Source organism: Homalodisca vitripennis, chromosome 2 (assembly GCF_021130785.1).
Source record: "Homalodisca vitripennis isolate AUS2020 chromosome 2, UT_GWSS_2.1, whole genome shotgun sequence".
Taxonomy (NCBI): domain Eukaryota; kingdom Metazoa; phylum Arthropoda; class Insecta; order Hemiptera; family Cicadellidae; genus Homalodisca; species Homalodisca vitripennis.
Window position 1 is genome coordinate 33,634,317 of NC_060208.1, and position 25,412 is coordinate 33,659,728.

The 25,412-nt window shown below is 32.2% G+C and overlaps 2 protein-coding genes across 3 annotated transcripts; one reads left to right on the plus strand and one right to left on the minus strand.

Moving 5' to 3' along the window:
• Window positions 1–5,815: 5,815 nt before the first annotated feature.
• On the plus strand, window positions 5,816–15,758 carry LOC124353774 (protein D1-like). Of its 2 annotated transcripts, none has more exons than XM_046803773.1 (4): window positions 5,816–5,969; window positions 9,368–9,479; window positions 13,130–13,751; window positions 14,492–15,758. In XM_046803773.1, the coding sequence occupies exons 1-3, from the start codon at window positions 5,891–5,893 to the stop codon at window positions 13,743–13,745; spliced, it is 807 nt and encodes a 268-aa protein (XP_046659729.1). In that variant the 5' UTR covers window positions 5,816–5,890; the 3' UTR covers window positions 13,746–13,751; window positions 14,492–15,758. The 2 variants fall into 2 exon arrangements, with proteins under 2 accessions (XP_046659729.1, XP_046659731.1); XM_046803775.1 differs by having other exon boundaries at window positions 14,495–15,758.
• A 6,185-nt stretch (window positions 15,759–21,943) lies between these two features.
• Window positions 21,944–22,366, minus strand: LOC124355579. The gene has a single exon (XM_046806741.1). The coding sequence runs from the start codon at window positions 22,364–22,366 to the stop codon at window positions 21,944–21,946; it is 423 nt and encodes a 140-aa protein (XP_046662697.1).
• Window positions 22,367–25,412: the final 3,046 nt, after the last annotated feature.

Below are 25,412 nucleotides of genomic sequence, written 5' to 3' on the forward strand. Positions count from 1 at the left end.
TAGATCTATACCTGTCGCGCACACTGACGTCATGATGGTTTATCTACATCATCTACAACATTGCAGGATATAGAAGATAACATTTGAGAAATGGAGGGATACCTAATCACACATTGGAAGTGACTTGCTAAAATCGCTTTGTATGAAAGACAAATGCTTCAGTAATTCATCTGTTACCCATTTTTCTTACACTATAAGCAAACAGGTAATTTAGATTTCATATACAGTACAAACACAATTTCATCTTTCATATAAAACCTAACACAAATTTATATTCAAATACGCAGTTCCATTGAAATTTCTTACACTTATCCAAAAATTCAAATTATTGACATAGATAGTGTTTACCATGGAGGGGATATGTACCAAATTTCACTATTACAGAAACACTGCCATGTAAAACATAAATACCACAGATAGTTTGTGTTAAAATATAATTCCTGTTTTTGTCGTTTCTACATGACAGTGAAAATATTAAAGTGGACTACTATGTATTAAGAACCGTTTCTTGTTGAAGCTATTGACTGGCTTCGAAACTGAATTTATTTATTTCACTCCGAAAACTACTTGTAATATAGGATTTCTTTCGCTCAAACAAAGGGATTTAATTTTTCCATTTATCTGAATTAATTTTTTTTTATTTGTACGAGTATATAAAACGTTAAACTTTTAAAACTGATATAACATCCAAAGTATATAAGATTTATATCGCGATTTCTTTTTTGTTGTTACTATATTATATTGTACTTAATTGATAATGATGGCGATTTTGACGGTTACAATGACTTTTCAGTCTGCAAATCAATCCATAGTAGCGTGAGCTCTAGCGATCTCTCTTTTGACCAAACAATCTCCATAACTACCTAACCTATAGATTCTTTGTTTTATACACCAATCATCAGTGAACATGTTCCAACATTCTACTTCGGTTTTAAATTCTCCACTTCACTTCGTATGTGACAGTGATTATGTCACAAATAACAGTGTATTCTGTTGTCATGTCAACCACACTATAAATATACGAATATAACAAAAGTCTGTTAGTGGAACTGGATTTATACACCTATCAACATTTAATGTTGCTCTACCTATCTTACCTCTGTTTGACATGCTACACTACAACTCGTATGTGACAGTGAATTATGTCACAAATAACAGTGTATCTCTGTTGCATACAGTAACCATACTATAAATAATACAAATATAATAAAAAGGGTGTTGGTGGAACATGGATTTATACACCAATCAACATTGAATGTGCTTTACCTATCCACCTCTGTTTTGACATGCTACACTACAAATCGTATGTGACAGTGATTATGTCACAAATAAACAGTGTATTCCTCTGTTGTCATACAGTAACCACACTATAAATGTACAAATATAACAAAAGGGTGTTAGTGGAAACTGGATTTATACACTGCAATCAACATTGAATGTGCTCTACCTATCCACCTCTGTTTGACATGCTACACTACAAATCGTATGTGACAGTGATTATGTCACAAATAACAGTGTATCTCTGTTTGTCATACAGTAACCATAACTATAAATATACGAAATATAAACAAAAGGGTGTTGGTGGAACTGGATTTATACACCAATCAACATTGAATGTGTCTTTACCTATCTACCTCTGTTTGACATGCTACACAACAGTCGTATGTGACAGTGGTTGTATGTCACAAATAACAGTGTATCTCTGTTGTCATACAGTAACCACACTTATGAATATACGAATATTATAACAAAAGTGTGTTGGTGGAACTGGATTTTAAAACACCAATCAACATTGAATGTGCTCTACCTATCTACCTATGTTTGACATGCTACACTACAAGTCGTATGTGACAGTGATTATGTCACAAATAACAGTGTATCTCTGTTGTCATACAGGAACCACACTATAAATATACGAATATAAAAAAAGGGTTTGTGGTGGAACTGGATTTAAACACCAATCAGCATTTGAATGTGCTCTACCTATCTACCTCTGTTTTGACATGCTACACTACAAGTTTTTTTTCCGGTATGTGGGGACAGTTGATTAGGTCACAAAATCACAGTGTATCTCTGTTGTCATACAGTACACCATACTATAAATATACGAATATAACAAAAGGGTGTTGGTGGAACTGGATTAAACACCAATCAAACCTTTGATGTGCTCTAACCTATCTACCTCTGTTTGACATGCTACACTACAAGTCGTATATGGACTGTGATTATGTCACAAATAACAGTGTATCTCTGTTGTCATACAGTAACCACACTAAAAATATACGAATATAACAAAAGGGTGTTGGTGGAACTGGATTTAAACACCAATCAGCATTGAATGTGCTCTACCTATCTACTCTGTTTGACATGCTAACACTACAAGTCGTGGGAGAGTTATAAAATGTGGGGGGGGGGGGGGGGGGGGGGACAGTGATTATGTCACAAATAACAGTGTGTATCTCTGTTTGTCATACAGTAAGCCACACTATAAATATACGAATATAACAAAAGGGTGTTGGTGGAGACTGGATATAAACACCAATCAAACATTGAATGTGCTCTACCTATCTACCTCTGTTTGACATGCTACACTACAAGTCGTATGTGACAGTGATTATTGTCACAAATAACAGTGTATCTCTGTTGTCATACAGTAAACCACACTATCAATATACGAATATAACAAAAGGGTGTTGGTGGAACTGGATTTTAAACACCAATCAACATTGAATGTGCTCTACCTATGCACTACCTCTGTTTGACATGCTACACTACAAGTCGTATGTGAACAGTGATTATGTCACAAATAACAGTGTATCTCTGTTGTCATACAGTAACCACACTATAAATATACGAATATAACGAAAGGTTTTGTTGGTGGAACTGGATTTAAACACCAATCAACATTGAATGTGCGCTACCTATCTACCTCTGTTAGAACATGCTACACTACAAGTCGTATGTGACAGTGATTATGTCACAAAATAACAGTGTACATCTCTGTTGTCATACAGTAACCACACTATAGAAATTATACGAATATAACAAAAGGGTGTTGGTGGAACTGGATTTAAAACACCAATCAGCATTGAATGTGCTCTACCTATCTACCTCTGTTTGACAATGCTACATCTAACAAGTCGTTATGATGACAGTGATTATGTCACATATAACAGTGTATCTCTGTTGTCATACAGTAAACCACACTATAAATATACGAACTATATAACAAAAGGGTGTTGGTGGAACTGGATATAAACACCAATCAACATTAAATGTGCTCTACCTATCTACCTCTGTTTTGACATGCATACACTACAAGTCGTATGTGACAGTGATTATGTCACATATAACAGTGTATCACTCTGTTGTCATACAGTAACCACACTATAAATATACGAATATAACAAAAGTGTGTTGGTGGAACTGGATTTAAACACCAATCAACATTGAATGTGCTCTACCTATCTACCTCTGTTTGACATGCTACACTACAAGTTCGTATGTGACAGTGATTATGTCACAAATAACAGTGTAATCTCTGTTGTCATACAGTAACCACACTATAAATATACGAATATAACAAAAGGTTGTTGGTGGAACTGGATTTTAAACACCAATCAACATTGTATGTGCTCTACCTATCTAACTCTGTTTGACATGCTACACTACAGTCGTATGTGACAGTGATTATGTCACTAATAACAGTGTATCTCTCTTGTCATACAGTATAACCACACTATAATTATACGAATTTTAACAAAAGGGTGTTGGTGGAACTGGATTTTTATAACACAAATCAACATTGAATGTGCTCTACCTATCTACCTCTGTTTGACATGCTACACTACAAAGTCGTATGTGACAGTGATTATGTCACAAATAACAGTGTATCTCTGTTTGTCTTACAGTAAATACACTATAAATATACGAATATAACAAAAGGGTGTTGGTGGAAACTGGATTTAAACACCAATCAACATTGAATGTGCTCTACCTATCTTAAAAAATTAAAACACCCTATGTTTGACATGCTACACTACAAGTCGTATGTGACAGTGAGATTATGTTCACAAATAACAGTGTATCTCTGTTGTCATACAGTAACCACACTATAAATATACGAATATAACAAAAGGGTGTTGGTGGATACTGGTTTTATACACCAATTCAACATTGAAATGTGCTCTACCTATCTACCTCTGTTTGGGACATGCTCCACTACAAGTCGTATGTAAAAATGATTATGTCACAAATAACAGTGTATCTCTGTTGTCATACAGTAACCACACTATAAATATACGAATATATCAAAAGGGTGTTGGTGGAACTGGATTTATACACCAATCAACAGTGAATGTGCTACTATATCTACCTCTATTTGACATTTCTCCACTACACTTCGTATGTGACAGTGATTATGTCACAAACAATTCTGTATCTCTGTTGTTACACAGTAACCAGACTGTACATATCAATGTGGAAATGTACATGCTCAGTAGAACTACTTACCACTACCTGTAGTTTGTTGGTGCAATTTGTTTTATACACCAATCAACAGTGAACATGTTCTACTATTCTACCTCTGTTTTACATTTCTCCACTACACTTCGTATGTGACAGTGATTATGTCACAAAAAACTATGTATCTCGGTTGCCACACAGTGACCACACTATAAATATCAATGTGGAAAGGTTCAGTAGTATCTAATTAACCACTACTTGACATTTTCTGGTGCAAATAATTGGTTTTATACACCAATCAATCGTGAACATGTTCTACCCTTCTACCTCATTTCACTTTTTCCATGTATGTGACATTGATTATGTCACAAAAAACCATGTATCTCGGTTGCCACACAGTGACAACACTATAAATATCAATGTGGAAAGGTATAAGTTCAGTAGTATCTAATTAACCACTACTTGTCTTTTGTTGGTGAAATTGGTTTTACATCAATCAATCGTGAACATGTTCTACCATTCTACCTCATTTTCTCTTTCTCCATGTATGTGGCAGTGATTATGTCACAAACGTTCCTATATCTCTGTTGTCACATAGCTGAATTCATAGCTAAAAACCGCCCACCTCTGCTGTAAAACCGTTGTTTATCAGCTAGTGGCATCATCTCTTCTGTACTTCTTTGTAAAATATTGGGAAGTATTCTTTATTTATCAATATTTTAAATTATAAAACTATACGAAGCTGAACAAAAAAGTTGTTCATAAACTAAATTATAATTCATTAAGATAAAATATAGAACGTAATGTTACCTGAACATTATTACCTGAACGACCCCAACCGGCTCAGGTGTACTAAAATATTAATACGAATCAGATTAAACATAATGTTGCCAAATGATTTGCTCAAGATTTCCTTAGAGATTATCCCGCAATTTATCTTTTCTTCACTTTGTGATGAATAAAACTTTGGTCATAGACATTTCCGTCAGTTTATTGCAGGTTGTGTTGTGCGCAATTCGTGTGATTATTCCAGTTTCGTTTATCTCGTCATCCAAAATTAGGCACAGATTATTTTTAAATGTGTAAATGGAATTCCCATACCAGATTTCATCCTAAAACTCTGTGATTATAACTATAGGGTGACATTGTGTATTCACTTTCTTGGAACGGTGTGATTTGTATATTGATTTGTGATTGAAATATCATTAAAACTTTAAACGTGTATTCATGTAGAATAAGTTCTGCCACAACCATACATTATAAAGATTATTGGTTACTTCGCGGTTATTCCACTAATAAATGATATGTAATCACTCAACAGAAATTGAATATCATCCTGTGGAAGTTATGACGTCAGAAACGTCCGATGACCTCAACCTTGAGGCTCGAGTGCAGTTGTGTCAGTTGTTAGAGAGTCTCGCAGGTGATGATTACTGGGTTCACTATGAGAGTGTTACTACTTTATATTGTTGCAGTCTTGTTTCTCCATATTATACAAGGACAAGGTAAGTGGGCTCTGCCTTATATTCAATATCTTACATGAGATTTAATAGGTTTCAAATAGGTTTTACATATCAAATCAAAACACAAATAAATTCCATCACGTGGTTGATACTTTTTACTTGTGTAGAGGTAATCTTTTCGTATCTTTATATATAGTTTTTGTAGCCTTCCCAGTGACCTTATGTAATTAATCTTTGTAAGGACAATTTGGTATATCAAGCTACCTAATCCTAATTACACAAATCAATAAACTTCTCTATCATAAAATAATTTATCACAACAAAATATATAATAAAAATTCTTTACCGTCTGTTTATCTGTGTTTTATCTTTATAAATAATGTACTTTTAAATTTAATTACTGTACAACACACAAACTTTGACACTCTGATCTACCAAAGACCGGATTTCTTTTTATATTGATGTGGGGTGTGTCAAAATTGTTAACTGTCACAGATAATAAGCGGGAGATTGTATTAAGCTATTTCATGAATAGTAAATATAGGTTAAAATTGTAATGCCAATTTTATTTTGCTATTACGAAAAAATAAAAAAGTGCAGGAGTTACTAAGCCCTATACTTCAGTTTCAAGTAGGCTACACTAATATAGTTATATAGTTAGGCACCATACTATATAACATTACACAGTTATTAAAGATAATTTTTAGACTCATGCTGTTGTCTGTATATTCGTCTCTCTATTCTTGTGCGCTGATAGAACAATCCTAGGGACGTGAAACATAATACATATAATCTATCTTGGCCCATTGAGAGATGCTATTTAATTTGAAGTAAAAGGTTGAAAAGGCCATCGGTTTGACAGTCTGTCTGTCCGTTTAATCTGTGATGCCTTTTGATAGATATGTATTACATAAAAATATCTCTGTACATAGATTTTTTTACAAATGTTGATTTTGGAACCACATTTTTAAAGGACAGACGAGCTAGAGCTTTCTACCTGTCCGTATGCCGACTGTGCGATTAATGTTTAATTCATTTTGGACTCTCAATTATATTCCGTAATTTATTACTGATGTTTGACTGCTGACTATTACATATAACAGCTGAAATGTGTAGCTCATTGATTACAATTTGAACACTTGCTTGACGTGCTAATTGTCTTTTAGATAACATGCAATTTTACAAATTTTTTCAGTAATTTTAATTAATTCGTTTTTATATTGTATCCTAATAAAAAGTATTAAACATACAAAAAATACGTTAAGTTAATTCTTAATTACTTAAATTTTGATCTCAATATTACTCTAACACTTCAATTTATTCACCGAAATACTAGAAATTAAAGATACATAGTTATATAATAATATAATAATAGTGATTAATTTACTAAAACTATATGTGAATTCCTGTAAATAATTTTCTAAATAAATTTAACAAAACTTAACAAGACCAATTGTTGCAAATAGCAACTACATAATAATAATCATATATATTATGTAATATGTATATTTAAATTTTAAGTATGGCTTGCGATTGATTTTAATTTCTATAAGTTACTTCACATATAACAAAAACTAAGTTTTTTATTTGACTATTATGATACTTTGCACAGCTGTTGATCTAAGAACATGGTATCATTGATTGTATAACTTTACTTCTAATAGATTAAAACACACAACTCCAAAACAATCTTCGATAAAATTTAGGATGCAGATCTCAAACTCTAATTGAAGGCTATAAACTAATCATGCAATACAAAATAAAGTGATTTTGCAATAGAGAAAACAAATTATTACACATGAAATATAACTGCCGGGCAAGCCCAAGTATAAGATGTGCTTTAAAATTTGTTTGGCACAATATAGTACGTGGTAAAAACTAAAAACATCAAAACTGAGTCAAACCATCTCTTGTTAAAGCAACCACAAATAAACATAAAGACTAACTAACAATAGTGCAAAGAAGACTGTCTTGGTTGAACTATCCAAAACTAATAAATGCATGCAACAATATGTTAGTGTAAAAGATTAGACTTTTTTAACAATACTATACAATTTTCGCGTTAGAATGATTTTGTATGCTAGAAAAGTTTTTTTATATAATATGGATGGTGATTAATTCTGAAGTGCTCCCTGAAACCAAATAAACACGGATCTATGTAGCATATACATTTTTTATATTGCCAAAAACTAAATAACCCGTTGTTTAATTGTATAAAAAAAGTGTTTACGTAAACATCTAACACAATTTCGGACGCGTCTAGAAACTAAACTTAAATTGACGGTATAAGATTTTTTTAATATTAACATTTTTTTCAAATATTTATTTTTGGTCGTTTTGAAATGTATTTCCTCTAAGAAACAAGCTCGTGCTAGAAATAAAAATGTAATTTGTGAGGCATTTGAATCTACAAAAGTGGATTTACGATCTAAAGGTACAAATTTGTCCTTCATTTGGTTAAATGTCAATTTGCTATACCAATAAACATATTTCCTATATTTGCGAAAACAACTTAACAGCACTACACGTCATAAAATGCACGGATTTTCCAAACAGTGTAAAACACTGAAAAGAGAGATAGTATACAGTATATACTTTAAAGCTTACAGTATATTCTTTAAAGCTTACAGTATACTCTTTAAAACTATCTAGCTTTAACATAATTATGGTTAGAAATAATACATTCCACGCAGTTGAACCTACATCGAGTTCAGCGCCGAGTGGCACGTAACTAACCGCAAATGTCCAGATATGTTGCTGAAAGGTTTTATCGATAGGTGGCATGGTTTTATCGCCTTGGCTTTCTTCAGAGGATGACTGTTGGAGAGGATACCTTACCTTGGTGTCAAATATTGTTGTTAGCCTAAATATGAGGAGCTTCTGTTTTCTATCCACTTTGTCTGACATCGAGAGCAACAGATCTACCTCCTTACAAAGTACCACGACTGAGGATGTATTGCCCGCTATCCCTCTACAGGATGCGGCCTCTTCCCTCAACTTCACCCATCCTGAATATCCTGCGACTTCCGGATGCAAGCGCAAAGGTCATTTTAGGTCTACTTGCAATGAGATATTTTTCAATTTTCTGCTCTAAGTAATCACCATTTAATCCAAAAAGTGACAAATCTTTTTTATAAAGTGGACTTTGAAAAAGTATCGAAGTCCATATAATTTACGTAAACTGTAACTGTTCGAATGAATAAAAACCTATTTTAGATTAAAAGAATCTTACACATCTATAAGGCCTGGTACGTAGTAACGAAACTATTGTTGGAGCAATCTATACAACAGATCATATCAAACGTTTTCTGGAAACCTGAATGAAAATTTAAAGTACCACACTCTAAAAAATCGGCATAATATAAAAATAGAATATTATTTATTAGAGGCGCCTTGTATGGAAATTATTATAACAATGCCTATATATTTTATTTTTCCAGATGTCGGCTGCACAATCGATAGCAAAACATTTTCCATTGGCGAGTCTTATATCCCGCCAGGAGAGTGCTACAACAGTACCTGTTTGGGAAACGACAATTGGAGTGACCAGCCGTAAGTATCTACGCTTATACGTGTATGCATAATTTACTTAAATGTATAATCTACTATACACGACAGGAATGAAGCAATGAGTTAGTTCTTATAATATTTAAAATAAATATAACTCTTTGTTTAACAATAATTAACACTATAAATCAAACTTAAAAAGAATAAATTAAAGCACTTTACATCTGTATTCTCGTTTAATTTAATACATCTTTCAATCGATAAGAAAAAAATGTATATCTAAATATATTACTACATATATTTGTATAGTAGTAGGTAAATAGTTATTAAAACACACGTGTTTCGTTCATAATGTATATAGTTTGACATAATAATTGTATTATATACCAACATTTTTTAAATTTTCTTACAAAAATTAAATCTATTTTTGATTTTAAATATCGAGGAAAATGAAGGATGGTTTCATCTAAACTAAAATACGTTTTTTATCGTTTCATATTTAATGTTACTTGTTAATAATGTTTTCTTTTGATCCTGGAAAATAATTTTAAATTTAAAGTAATTTTATAATTTATCAATAAATTTGATACCAGATTTTTAGCAATCATTAAACAATTCTCAAGAGCAAATTCTTGACTGGGACTAGTATTTCTTAAACCAAGACACTTTGTATGTTGATCACCTTTTTTAATATGTTCTATCAAAGTCAATGGACAAAAACTATAAATTTTCTAAGAGATAAACTTTTGACTTTATATTGTCTTTTGAAAAAATAAATAGGCTTAGATAGCTCTTTTTCAATAATTCTTTAATTCTACAGTTTTTCTATAACTATAAATTTGATTTTCTTTTTCCAATATTTTTTAATGATAAATAATTGAATTGTCTTAATTGTTTATGTCTTCGAGATGTTTCTTAAATACATTATGTGGATTGTTATATATTTCTCTAAAATATCTTGATTGCAGTCGGGACGGTTACCATTTTCAAGCTCCATTTATACTGGATAAATTCGACTATGGTGGCAGATAATACTTTATGGAAGAATATATTTTTAATAAAATGTTGAAAATAAATAAAACTCTGCTCTGTACTTATTATTGTAAAAAGGCTTACTTACATTGAATTAAGGAATGAAACTATCACTTCCATATGTAACGGTTTCCTTCTTTTTCTATTCTTCTTCTTCTTAGATGTTCTTCAATCTCTAGAAGTGCCTCCTTCGCTGTAACCTGTTGGACTTGGCTTTTTCTATTTTCTTAAAGTAACGCTGGTAACGCAGTTTGGAACGAGATGCCAGGTGTGCTTTCACGAGACTTGGCACATAAGCCATATTTCCGAAGTTGCATTGACTAATAGCATCTGATACTAGAGTTTTAATTAAAATCATAGAAGCAGTTTGTGCCCTAATTACATCTGCACCAAATATGACTATGAAAAACTTCTTTACAGTTTTGAGTTTGGGTTTTAAGACTCTTTGTGAGAACCTATTTGTAAAGTAGTCTCTTATAAATAGGTACAATGTATTTTCACACAGTATTGTTGAGATATGTATTGATATTACGGATATGGAGACCTGACTTATTTCTTGGCTACGGCACGGTGAAAGAAACACCGGCTCTGTTCAACTGTGTGGACTTTTAAAATGTTTTAGGGTTTCGTCCGTAAAAATACAGTGATAAAAAATAACCAAAATGGCTGTTTCGTATCGGTAGTACTTTGATTTCTCCGTAAGGCATCCGAAAGGTTTTCATCGAAGCCTAAATTTCTCGGCTTTACTTATATCTTTCACTAGTTTCTCTTAAGTCGTTGTAAGCCTTTTGGAAACATGCACTATTTTTCTATGATTACATATTTTACATACATTGGATGTCCTTCGCATGACTAAACACTTTTTAATTACCGTCACTGACAACAGTGGTGTAACGGAAGTTCTAGTCAAATGAACGCTTCAATAAATCTCCTGCAGTGACTTCCATTGCTGGTGAAAATTCGGTGTAACTAATATCACAGTCCACTCCATCTACTTGGTACCAAAAACATAAGTCTGTACTATTTTCACCCAATTATTTTTAGTAAAAGAATGGTTTTGAAAATACTTGGAAAGAACTCAATAACCGATCACTAATACCATGTCAATATGAACAACACTACCCATACGGTAATTGGATGCAAACTATGCTTATACAAAGAGCGGTTAAAATCACAGCTTAGCCGATTATGGAATTGGCTGTAAGAGACTGCTTTTGTTCCTTACAAAAACTATGAACACCATCTCTAGCCTTATCCAAATACTCATAAGTGGTAATTTTGGAAAGTTTGTGAGGTTTGGCCGAAGTTTTTGGGAAAATTTCCTTTCTCATGTTGTCCATTTTCATTACTAAACAACTATTCTGTTGCAGAATAGCTTTTGCCCTAGCCCTAGTCACTGTCTGATGTAAAGTACTCGGTTGTGCATGAACTTCTACCGAGCTTGGTATGCTAACTTATGTAAATTGACATTGCATACATTCACACATAAATTAGTGTTGAACCCTACCTTATTTATCAAAATTAAAATTAAATTACATTTTAAAAAATAAGGGCAAGCCAGCTTTTACACTAAATTCTTCAAGTAAATAACAACTACTTATCTTTATCCTTAGAGGTTCTTGGATGTTTAACTGTAGGTTCACTTGATGTAGAAGTAGGAGGCTCAATAATCTTACTAAGACTTGTAGCTAAGGTTTACCATCGCTGTTGGATCGCTAACCAAGCTTTTGATATCTTAGAACGAGATTTATTATCACTTAATTTTCACACATTTTTTACCGTAGACAATCAGTGGTCAGCTCAGAGGTTTCAGAAATATTTAAGAGTGAATGTAAAACCAATGAAATATTACTCGAACTGATAGTTTATTTTAGTGTAGTAAAACATAATATATAGCAAGAACCAACAAAATAAAAAATAAATCAAATTTAGTAAATTAAAAAATACTACTTTCAAAAGATTTTCGGCATTAAAAAAGATTGAATGACTAATATTTTTACACTTTTGTTCAAAATTTAGTGTAATTTTTTTTATATAATTTTTTTATTTCAGCTTTTTTTATTTTCTATGTGACTTTCCCCCTAATTTGTATAAAAATATAATAACACTTTTTCCTGTTTATTTATTAGTATGTAGGCAATATTTTGCTTTTTGTTTATAAAAGAATGTTTTATGAAGACCCTATTTAAATGTTCTATTTCTAAGATTAAGTGATATCCTGCTCTTAAAAAAGGATGTGGTCACCAATCTAACAAGATGTAGACGAATGCAACTTTGCCGTATAAATTGTCTAATAAATCTATGTTATAATTGTACTGTGGATTAAACTGAATTTCTAATTTATAACACTTTTCAATTAAGATTAGAGAGCCAAATTTGTAGTGAGTTGTTGTCGTAATTAACAAATAGAAAATTCGAAATTATTTATATTTATACACGTTATTGCCGGATTCAACTGTTTAAAACATTCCATAAAAATATATATCAATTAGTAAAATAATATTAAACTGCCTGCACAACAACAATTACATATAGCAGCGGTTATTACAGAGTAAACTAATTAAAGAATAAGTATACTTTTGTTTTAGTAAAATATAAATATTGACGAATATGTTTAATTTTGTCTGTAAAAAACATGTGTTTTATACATTTGTATTTTATAGATGCCCCACAATTTCGGAAGTCCCCCTAGGATGGACAACTGCAGTCGTTAAAAATGATTTGACCAAACCTTACCCAGACTGCTGCCCTACTCTCGAACCTCTATTTAGAGATATCTGGGATACTAAAAACTATCCGAAGACCAATGTACCCATCGAGATCAGCTACAAGGATCAGTACTGGGTACAGTACGGGAACGATTTGTCACCCCTTGACACAGTCACAGCTCCCGATGTGAACTATGCAGCAGATCCCACAAGTTGGTACACCCTCATCATGGTGGACATTGACTACAATAATCCAGGCAAGCAAACTCTACTCTGGCTGGTAGGAAATATTCCGGGGAACGACGTCTCTACTGGAGAAATCCTTACATCCTACACCATGCCGGTGCCCCAGAGGGGCACTGACTTCCACCGATATGTCTTTTTTGTACTCGAGCAGCCAAGGAAACTGGATTTTGACGAAGAGGAACTGTCAAACTCAAATTATGGAACACGAAGGGAGTTCTCTATAACAGATTTCACGTTAAAGTACAATCTCAATGATGTCATAGGATTCAATTTTTTTCGTGCCAGCTGGGACGCCGTACTACCCCCTTGCTGCAAGAAACCGTAGTTAATGGTAAGTAATGACAAAAAATGTTTAATGAACATAACTTAATAGTTGTAAATAACTATTATTTGGTACGTATAGTAACGTAAATAATTTAAATGAAGTTTCAAGTAAAACAAGTGAAAAAATAATATGCCCTGAAATGTATGTTAATGTGAACAAATAAAAACAACTCTGAAAGCTATTAAACACAACACACATTCAAATATAAATCAAGTAATGAATTTAGTTGAAATTGTATACTTAAAGTGGTAAAATTCTCTCTCTCTCTCTCTCTCTCTCTTTCTGTCTTTACTTTTTAAAAAGACTATTAGTACTACACATCGTTGCATACGTCATAAAGTTGGAAAGTTTTACATTTATTCAGAGATTTAGGTATAACATTCACTCAATAATATCAGGTACCACATGTTCTACTCGTATGGTCCATTTAAATTTGGATGATAACTTGATTGCTTGTCAATGATAAGTAAGTATATTTTACTGCATATGCTAGTTTTTATAGATGCAATAAAGTATGATTTCACTCCAAAAGTGCATTCTACTTTTTTTAATTTAAATTATTCTGATCTAGTCTTGCTGTCCATACTCAAACTAGTACCGATCACTTTTATTGCTCATCTACTTGTTATTGACCTGACTCCATTAATACACTTCAGTCAACGTCCTATTCTCACCCAGCACTAAATTGTATGGTAAAATACATTTATATTTCTGCTCTCCAGTAGTCATTGGGACATTTGTTTCAGAAGCTGCTTAAGGGGGACCACCCCAGGAAGATCCATAGTTTAGTTCAGCTCACTCACTATAAATGTAAACTAATTGAAAGCAATAAACAATGCTTACACAGAACAGTTTATTGCACTATTTTTCATACAGTAATATCAGATGATACTAATATAGTGTGGATCCACAGATTCCTAAAAATATAGTAATCCAAGTCACTCATAATTGTGCCAGGATTACATTAGCCAGTATTACAGTCAGTGAAATATATGTATATCCATGATACTCGTAGTGTCAAATTGGTTAAACAGAAACAATGTTTCATGTGAATGAACTTAAATTGAAGGAAAATATATTTCTGTATTACATAGATCAACAAATATAAACCATCTATAAACTATTGATATTATTTTTCGTTTATACTATGTAATTTAAGATTGAATGAATCCATCATCAGTCTATCATGTACGTACAATATTAGTAGGTAGAGTTAAAATATATTATAAACTGAGTAATATCTGAATAATATAAAAAGAGTTTTTTAAGTTTTGAGCGCAACGTGGTAAGTGTTTTAAATTCGTGGTTGTAGGTAATAAGTAATAAATAAACATTTCATTCACAAAAAAATTGTTTTAATAAGTACTAGATACACCATGTTATAATTTTAAACAAAGTTGCCCAATGAAAAATTGTTATTATCACATAGTAGTTTGTTTTATAAATGTGACTAAATAAAATGTAGAATAGGCTATGTTTATAGTTTTATTGACTATACAAATTATTATTCATACTAAATCTTCTTATTTTAAATCAGATATTTTTTATTAGTTAGTTATAGGGAACCGCCATTACTTTTGACCTTAGCAAAATTTAAATCACATTGTTAAGCACTTTGATTCAATGTATTTTATAACTGATCAAACTTTTAGAATTTAATATTGCATTCATCTAACTATTTAATATATTTTAATGCTCATCTAAATTAACTGATTACTCATTACTGAGCAGCATAGTTTTGATTATCTAACTTTTGGAAAAAATGTATTTATCTTTTTTAGCTAAACTATAATGAAGCATAATGCAAAAATAACTTGTAGTCATTAGTAACTATACAAATATATGTAGTATTAATGTGGTATATTTAATGCAATCGTCACTGCGGAGGGGCTGCATGTCCACAGCATTGCGGGTATGGCTTGGTAGAGTCCTCAGGCACAAAGGTCCAACCCTCAGGCAAGCCAACGAAACCACATCTGGAAATTAAATTTCTGAAATAAAATACTAAATCTTCACTGGATTTTCATCATCATCAATCTGTACTTAATTAACAAACATAAACAATATGAGCCTAGTCTTTAGCCTACTTAAATGCTATAAGCAAACTAATATTAAAAGCTGACTTTCTGTGTTGCACTCGTTATTATTTCATTGTAAACTTGCATCTTACATTGCAATTTTATTATATTTTTATTTTTATGAGACGATAAGCTTTAAATTCTAAACATGTAATAACCGTACGATTATGATAATATTTTTAATACATTTAATATTAAATTTACACTTTAATGTCAATTCTAGTATCTGATTGTTTTATATTTTCACAAATCATACTAAATATTTGTTTTGTTGTGACACATAAATAATGTGGTAACTATTTCAATGTACTTAGAATCATTAAACCGATATTAAGCATATACAGTATCTATAGATAAATTAACGATTTGTTTGAGAATACATAGAGGGCGTAAATTAACTATATAATGAGATCGGTCGCTACCAAGATAGTTTTTTTAGTAGAGGCTGCAATGGAAGGTGATGGATTTCTAAATCAACATGTTATAGATGTTCTAATACAATGAGGAAATTCTGACGAACGAACGGTACATAGGACGCGTTATAACATGTTAGCTACCTGTATATAAACACATCTGCTTTTCTCTTTGCTTTTGTTTTTACTCTTCGCAGTCTGCCTAATATTGACTTAACTAAATTTCCTGAACAAATATACTTGCTCTGCTATTAACTTCGACATTTGGCTAAGTTGAAATTTATTAATAAAGGTTTACAGGAAGAGTGAGAAAAACTTGATACACCAGAGTAAATTTTTTGCCCAAGAGAGTCTATGTCGCGTCAATTACAGATGTTCGTCACCGCTTGAATGAGGTGAATGGTGTGAGAATGAGTCAAAGAATGCATATTAATTATAGGAACGGAGTTGCTTGTGAGAAAGGCGTGATAATTTGAGAAGATCAATTATCATGTCATAACTCATAGGCCATAACTTTTTCGATACTGCCCAGCTATGGATCCATCGTCTAGGTTCAGTTGAATTGTGATGGGTCTGTGTGTGATAATATGTTTCTCTTGCCTACTCCTGGTTAGCCAAAGTGTCACAGGTTATGCGTGGAAAATGTCCTTATCTATGCCATGACATTCATGTGGTAATTCTTACGCCTGGTGGTTGCATCCTACTAGTAGCGGCAAAATACAGTAAAAATCCACCATTAAGGCTGCCTATTTTTGGAAAATTCAATATTCAGCAAAATAAATTTCATGTTACAGGCGTTTATAATTATATTACGAAAAGTTTTTGAGACGCTTTTATGTATTTTTCTATGTTGAGAAAAATAAATACTAGATCCATGGGGACTTAATGGTTTTAAAATATTGCTCATTATAATTTTATGACATAAAGAGTATACGAGTAAAGAAATATACATCATCACTAAGCATCCTTGTTTTATTCTCTTAGTTTCCTTGAAATATACTTACGCAGCTCGTGTCCATTCATCGTTACCCTTGCAGACATTTAAGGAGCAGGACCCTGGAATGTCGTACTGTTCTCCAACTTTAAAACTTTTTCCATCGGAAACGCAGCCAGAACCTGCAAAAAATTACTCCACTAGTATATAGAATATCATTTGAACGCAAAAATATTGAATACAAGGAAAACTAATAATTATAAATTTTTGGATAAACTCAACTTTATAATACGTCAATACGTACCGTGCAATGTCCCATTTAAGTGACCGTCTATTTATACTATATCAATATAGAGGACTAATATTGAAATTATAACTCTCTTTGTTAGTGGAAATCCAAACATACTATACAGTCCCATGTGATACCACTCGTTGACTGACTAAGGTATAATAATTATAAAATACTTCTAGAAGTGCTAGAAACTTGGAGTTTCGAACGCATATGGTGTCCGAAGAGGGATTGGTTTATAATTTCAAAACCCTAAATATTCTAAATTACGGTCCCATTTTCACCTTTGTAGGCCAATATTTAAAGTTCGATAGTGGCTTAACTATCGTTCCTAGCTTGAATCTGAAAAGGAATGAAGTAATGTACGAACGGGAAATTTGTTATTTTGCCTTGTGTCTTATGTTCAAACCATAAAACGATAGTATATTTTAAATTCCACTAATATTGAAATTAAAAACTGTGATCGAAATTGAGCTAATTGAGCACTTTCAATTTAATCGATTATTATTCTTTTAAGTATTTCCTGGGCAGCTAATCTGCAAAGTTCCAATAGTAAGCTTTATCACACATTTAACAAAAGGGGCTTAAGAACAAGCTGAGCTGATTGCGACATCATTAGTTAAGTGAAAACACAGTTGATTAAGTATTTACACATCTTAAGAAATACTACACAAATAAAAGTATGTGGCTAAGCACTAATCTCCAGAAAGTCTAAGGGAACTCAGATAATTCTTTTTGTCCAAAATTGATTACATTCTAGAAAGTTTTTAACATTTTTAAACAGAAAAATTTAATCTTTTCCCGGGAAAATGTATAATTTTGAAAAATAATTATAATATATACGCAAATTGTTTTAAAATTAAGTGACACTAAACTCTGTAGACGCTTAGAGCTGAATTTCACTATGAAGCTGAAACATTTGTTTACATTTACATTTTTGAAATAATTAAATATACTGTGCTTGTTCAGCAGTTTAATGCAGATTGCAAAGACAATGTTAGTATCTAATATATGCCACATACTCACCCACTGAACATGTAAACAATCTAGTGCATTGAAAATACTATTTAAACGCTTTTATAAAACCCAACCTTAATGAACAAAGCTTTGAATGTTTACAGGTAGGTTGTTGGAAACTGGCTCCCTTGACCTTGGTATGATATTTTATCTAGAGCTTAAGGAAAAACAAAAGGATGCGAAACTCATTCCATTAAACTTGAAGGGGATTGAAGTTATTGCTTTTGATCTAAGTAGTCTTTTTAAGCTTACGTATGTTATTAGTATGTCTTAATGTATGTCTTAAGTATGTATGCATCTATATTCTTGACCAATGTTAAATCGGAACTTATGATAGGATTAGAAGTATCGTATAGCAGAAGTAGGTGTTTTTATTTAAGTTAGTTTCCAAATCTGGATATTAATTTATTTTCTTAGACAACGAAACAACATAAACTCAATTTTGGAACCGTAGAATAGTACCTGAAGATGAATTCCTAGAATTTGAAATGTAATTCTTTCTTTTAATAATAAAAGAAAGATCAAAAAGTTTTAAAAAGGTTTATTATTATATATATTTATCAAACGCTTTTCGAGGCTACATCTCTTATATTTTTTAACATATAGGTTTATTGAAATTCAAGTTATATTAGTTTTTATTTACAAAGTTTCCTGTTTAGATAGCTTAGTTGATTTTCAATAGACCCTACAAATTATTGACCTTTACATCATTTATATTGTTACATATAAATATGAACTAATATTTTACTTTGGAAGTAATAATAACTATATCTTCAAAGCTAGACATATGAAACGTGAAGTATCATTGAGAAACGTCCTACTCACGTGTTTAAAACTCTCTCATACAACATAAAGTATTGACCAAAGTTCAGCAGATAATATTAAAAAAATATAATTCAGTCACTTGCACTCTCTGACTATACTAATCTGTTAAAAAAAGAAAGTGACAAACTATCACAGTTTAAAGCTTATAACACATTTTTTATTTTATTATACTAGTTAAAATATTAAGTAACTGTCATTCACTTTTAAGATGATACCTTTAGTATCCTTGACTTATCAGCTTAGTTCATGCAAGGTTTTATAACGTTATCTTTATTCTATTCGAAGCAGGATCATAGACGTTTCACACCACTCTGAGCGTATGTTTGCCTTAATTGCCCACAACAAGATGTCAGACTTGGCTTCAGCTAATGTAATAATAGCCTAGCCTATCTATTGGTCTTGGGTAGTCTCTGATTGTCCATTCAACCATTTATTTTTATTCATTACCTAAACATTGCTATAAAATTCAATTTGAGGAACAAAATTTTGAACACTATCTAACGTACTCTAAATTTTATTTAGCTTCATTTGATATTGCAGAATAGCCTATTTACAGTTACTAAAAGAATAAAAACGAAGCGGCCGAGAAATAACATGACTTAACGAACCATTCACTCCGTGACTGTAATTTGGGGAAAAACGAGCACCGCCAGCCTATGATCATTACTAATTTACAAAGCAATGCTTCAGACACGTCTATATGTCCGTCCGTGAGATAAATCTTTTGTTACATTGAGCCGGGTCCATTCAAACGCCGTTGTGTCGATTTATTTATATAAAATTGAATACTGTAACAGCTATTGATTAAATTATATACTAATAACATTTTTAAACGAACGTATAAATAATATTAATAAAGATTGAGTAACAAAAACTACTTGCTCCACACTGTCTTGAACGTTTTGTTAAAAATAACTTTATTAAAATTAAAAATGTTACCAATGTGCATTATCAACGTACAAAGAATGTACAAAGAGAGGGATGGATAGATTAAGTATTTCATTGTTAAAATGAATTTTTGAATTTTTATTTAAATGTATTAATATTTGATATCAAGTGCAACTATACTGGATTTTTTATTTGTCTTTCTTTTTTATAGGCGCCATTTTGTTAATATTAAAGCATGTCTGAATTTTGGTATCTGTAGCTTTACTAGTTCTAGAGATATTAGTTTTTATACAACATACGAAATGCCACCTAGTGGCTAAACGAGACAGTTCTTGACCTTATTTTTATTTGAAATGGGTTGTAAATACACACACAACACACAAACACACACACACACACATACAAATATATATATATATATATATATATATATATATATATATATATATATATATATATATATAATGTAACATATATGTTAGGTTAAAAACATTCTTTGTAGATTTATCATGCACATTGGTAAATATATTTTGTATATATATATATATATAAATATTTTGAATACCAGGGAGTGAAAATATATAATCAAATAGGCTACTACATACAGATTTCTAATACTTTTGCTCAGATTCAAAAAGAAAGTAAAGATAATTGTGCTCAACGCATGCCTATATCAAGTTAAAAGTGTATGATGAGGCCTTGGTACTTTAAATAGGTAAAAGAAAGATTAACACATACTATGTTGTAGTTTAATAATAACTACATGTAAATGATAAATAACTTATTTCGTAATGACATTAAAAGCCCAGTATTCAAAACTTTTCTAGGCCAAATGTATACAATATTTATAAAGCTCAGCTCTTACCAGCAGCTTCCAGTACGATGAGCTGAGAGCACATAGTGAAGAAGAGCGCGGCGAAGAGACGCATCTTTGCAGACTGAACTCTGGAAGATGAGTGAACCGAATTCTCGACTGCAGCGACTTCAAGGTCTGACCACTTGATTATGATAATTTATGACGGCGACCTTGGACGCTGAATAGGAGGACGAGAAGAAAATAATGAGGAGTGTCTATACCAGGAAATTTAAATAAATGACTCAACAGAATATATTAATACTATCAACAAAACAAAGGAGTGCGTACAAGACTAAATGACCCGGAACTACGTATTAGAAGCACAATATGTCCATCAATAAAAAAATTAAGATTAGGATATTCTGTGAAAAAATAAGTTGTGAAAGGGCAATATTGATATAGTGCAAAACTGAGATATCTAAATGAAAGATTTTTTTTATAATCGGTTTCACAGCGTATGTGGTCGCCTTCCGATTCCCAACTTCCACTCTATCCTATCATTCCAATCACCAGGTCCTAAGTTCCGTTCCGACATTGCCTTCGATATCCCCTGCTTCCATGTTTCTCTAGGGCGCCCCCTCTTTCGTCGTTCTATTGGTAGCCATTCCATAAGAATTTTTGGCAGACGTTCCTCATCCATTCGGTTTACGTGGCCGAACCATACTAACTGTCTCTGTCTAATTGCTTCAACAATAGTTTCTTCTCGGTTTCATCGTACTTCTTATCTCCTCATTTCGCACTCTGTCTAATTTCGATTTCAGGCAGCTCTTCTCAGGAAATCCATTTCGGTGGACAATAGTTTATTTTCCATTTTTCTGGAGATTTGCCACGTTTTCACTACCGTAGGTCAAAGTGCTTTTGACAATCGTGTCGTAAATATGCATTTTCGATCTGTTTCTTACATCTTTCTGCCATAGGATGGAGTTAAGTGTTCCGTAATTCTTCGTGCTCCGACTATCCTGTCATTGATCATTTTTTCACACTTGCCATCTTGAGTGATTCTCGTGCCCAAGTATATGTACTCTTCACACCCACTAATTTTTTCTCCAGAGTTCAGTTGTAGGTCTTGTATTTGTCCTCCTATACATAAGTATTTGGTTTTCTTTATATTTACTGCTAGTCCCCACTTTTTATATTCCTCCAGCAACTTCCTCGTCATATACTCTAAATCTTCAGGGTCTTGAGCGAGTATCACTTGGTCGTCGGCATAATGCAGTGTATATAGCGTTCGATCACCCACGGAAATTCCCATTCCACTGCATTTCCGTCTCCATTGTGCTAATGCAGCATCGACGTATATGTTGAACAGTATTGGTGACATGCAGCAACCTTGTCGGAGTCCTTTGCTGACTGTAAAAATGGAAGTTAGACTATTACCGATTTTCACTTGTGCAGTATTGTTAGTGTACATTTCTTTGACGGTTTTTATAATTGGTATACCGATCTGTGATTCGTCTAGTACCTTAAAAAGGGTTTTGATTGGCACATTGTCATACGCTTTTGTTAAGTCTACGAATAGTAGATCAGTACTTCTTCCCGTGGCTAATCTTTTTACGGCTATTTGCATCAGGCAGAAAATATTATCGACCGTTTATCTGCCTGCTCGAAAACCGGCTTGCTCTTCTAGTTGATACGGAGAGTAATCATGGGTTATCAGCGATGTTATTATTCGCCCATACAATCTGCATAGTGTGCTGTTAACAGAGAGTCCCCTGTAATTTTCGCAGTAATTTTTTGGCCCTTTTTTATGTAGTGGTATTATCCAGCTATGCTTCCATTCCTTTGGTGTTTTGTGTTCGTCCAGGCACTTTTTAAAGAGTATTGTAATCATGATTTGTAGTTCTCTGGGTCCGTATTTGATTAATTCGGCCGGAATATTGCCAGGACCAGCTGCTTTTCTATTTTTTAGCTGTTTAATCGCCTTCGTAACTGTTGTTTCATCAAGTGCTACTTGTTCTCTCCCAATACTGTATAAATATCTTCCTTCTCTGGTTGGCTTATGAATTCTGCTCGATTTTCACTTAGCATCTCTTGGAAGTATTGTTTCCATCTTCTTTTCTTTATTAGATTGGGTGTTAAGTTGGAGTTTGTCTGTTTCCTCATATTCTTTAGGAGCCTCCAAGATTCTGTCGATTTTATTCCTCCTAGGTATCCAATTCTTTACATTTCCTTTCCAAATGGAAGATTGTAACATAATTTAAAAATTAGCATTTTATTCTAATAACGCTATTTATGATTATTCAGCAATACGTATCAATGTATATTTTTATAGTTTTTTTATTACGGACTGAGCGTCTCGCAAAGCCTCTCCCGCAATTACTTGATGGCAAAAATAAAACCGCTAAAATTTTCAATTCACAGATAAAATATGCAATAGCTTAAACGGTTTGATTTTGATTTTATTATGAGTGGAGAGATAGGATTAAACTTTTATTTACTATTATAAAAACTTTGAGAATACGTATTAAAACTTGATTGGAAAACTTCAGTTAAAATCGTGTTCATTATTAGATTTTTATTTAACTCTAAAAATGAGGTACAAAACTGTTTTCCTTTTGAGAGCCTAGTTTTTGGTTCGCTGTATATTCTTGGTTATACATCTCAGGCATTTTTACATCCAAACACAGATGTTACTTTGAAACAGGAAACAATATCAAATTTAGCATATTTCCTAACAATTGACTGATAATAGTTGTAAGACACCGTGACTAGTTTTAATTTCAAACTTTATACGTATATAATTCTATATGTGACAAAATATTATAATGAATAAAGGAGAGAGATATATTTGCTTTATAATATATCTTGTGCTATTTTCCTAATAAACTATAAGGTAATATTTGTTTGACTAATTTATGGACACTTCGTATATAAATATAATAGTAAACCATTAGCTGATACGATACTGCATCATCTAAATTCCGGAAATAACTGGAGGTAACCAGGCATATGCGTGGTTTATGAAGCACGACAGGAGATGAGCAGGAGATGTAGGAACAGGTAGGCTTAAGGCATTACGCAATTACCGACAAAGTCGGTCCATTAGCAGATGTTGGCCAACATTGGGTGGTTAATGAGCAAATACCACTTTCTCATGGTTCACCTATTCACACTCATATGAGTACATATGTGCACACTGAATCACCATCCGGGTATATTACTAATCGACCCAACAGTTTGAATATGGGAAAGATATATGGTTAATAAAAGGTTTAGAAACATTTGGTAAAATGAAAATCAGTTTAACCTCCTACATTGTAATCTTCACTATAAGAGCAACAGTATTAAGAACGCCATTGTAAATTGATTACTTTAGTATACCTATATTTTCACCTTTCTATAAGAACAAATTCATTTCATCACCATATAATAACATATCACATAGAAACTATCAAACAAACCTCAGGCCGATATTTTTTATACCTACAAAATTAAAATTTTATTTACCATTCTTCAGAAAGGGTGGTGTATAATGTGTTAGGTAATACACTAATAAAAACCTTTTTATTTAACTTTTTTAGACTTACGATTTTTATGAATTTAAAATAATACTCGTATATTAGGAATCATATTGTACAGAAATGCAACCCGCGCCATGTTGAAGCTTGGAGTTTTTTCCGCCAAATGCAGTGCCAATAAAGCATGTAATAATATATAGATAGTTTTAAATATCAATAAAACAGTTATATTTGTCCTAATAAAAGCCTTTGATGTATACGTCTAGCCCTTCAAAGGCCGCTAACCTAATTGCGTCAGTGTGTAGTGCTGTCATCACAATACCAGTGTTGGTGCATTCACAACTAGGTTATATGGAATAAAAGAAGATCTCTTTGTAGGTCAGTCTGTCTGCTGCACCAGCCTGGACATTATCCATCTATCAGGACTATGCTATTACAACCTGCATTCTGTCAACATTCAGTATTACAATCTACATTAATACTAACTGCATTTTCATAATCTACACTTCCTATACTTCACGCTACTCACCATTGCAAGTAGTATTATAATATCCAGAATTTTCAAAAAGTCCAATTAAACTCCAAATTAAAGGTTTTTATGCTTAACAAACATAACAGTTGTATATATTTAAGGGTTAGTAACTAGCCCTAAATTCTACAAACATATTTCAAACCAATTATAATGTTAAACAAATTATTAATAATATTAATTAATTAAAATTAAAACTTATGAACTATTTAACGTAATTACATACATATAAATAATTTCAAATCAAATTTGGCGGATTAGAATTTTTGCTCAACACTGATAAAATAAGATGTTATAAATTACAGTATATATCTGTGTAATATTGTGTGTATGTGTGTCTCTAAGTGTAATATTCGGATTATATTATTTTTGAGATCTAA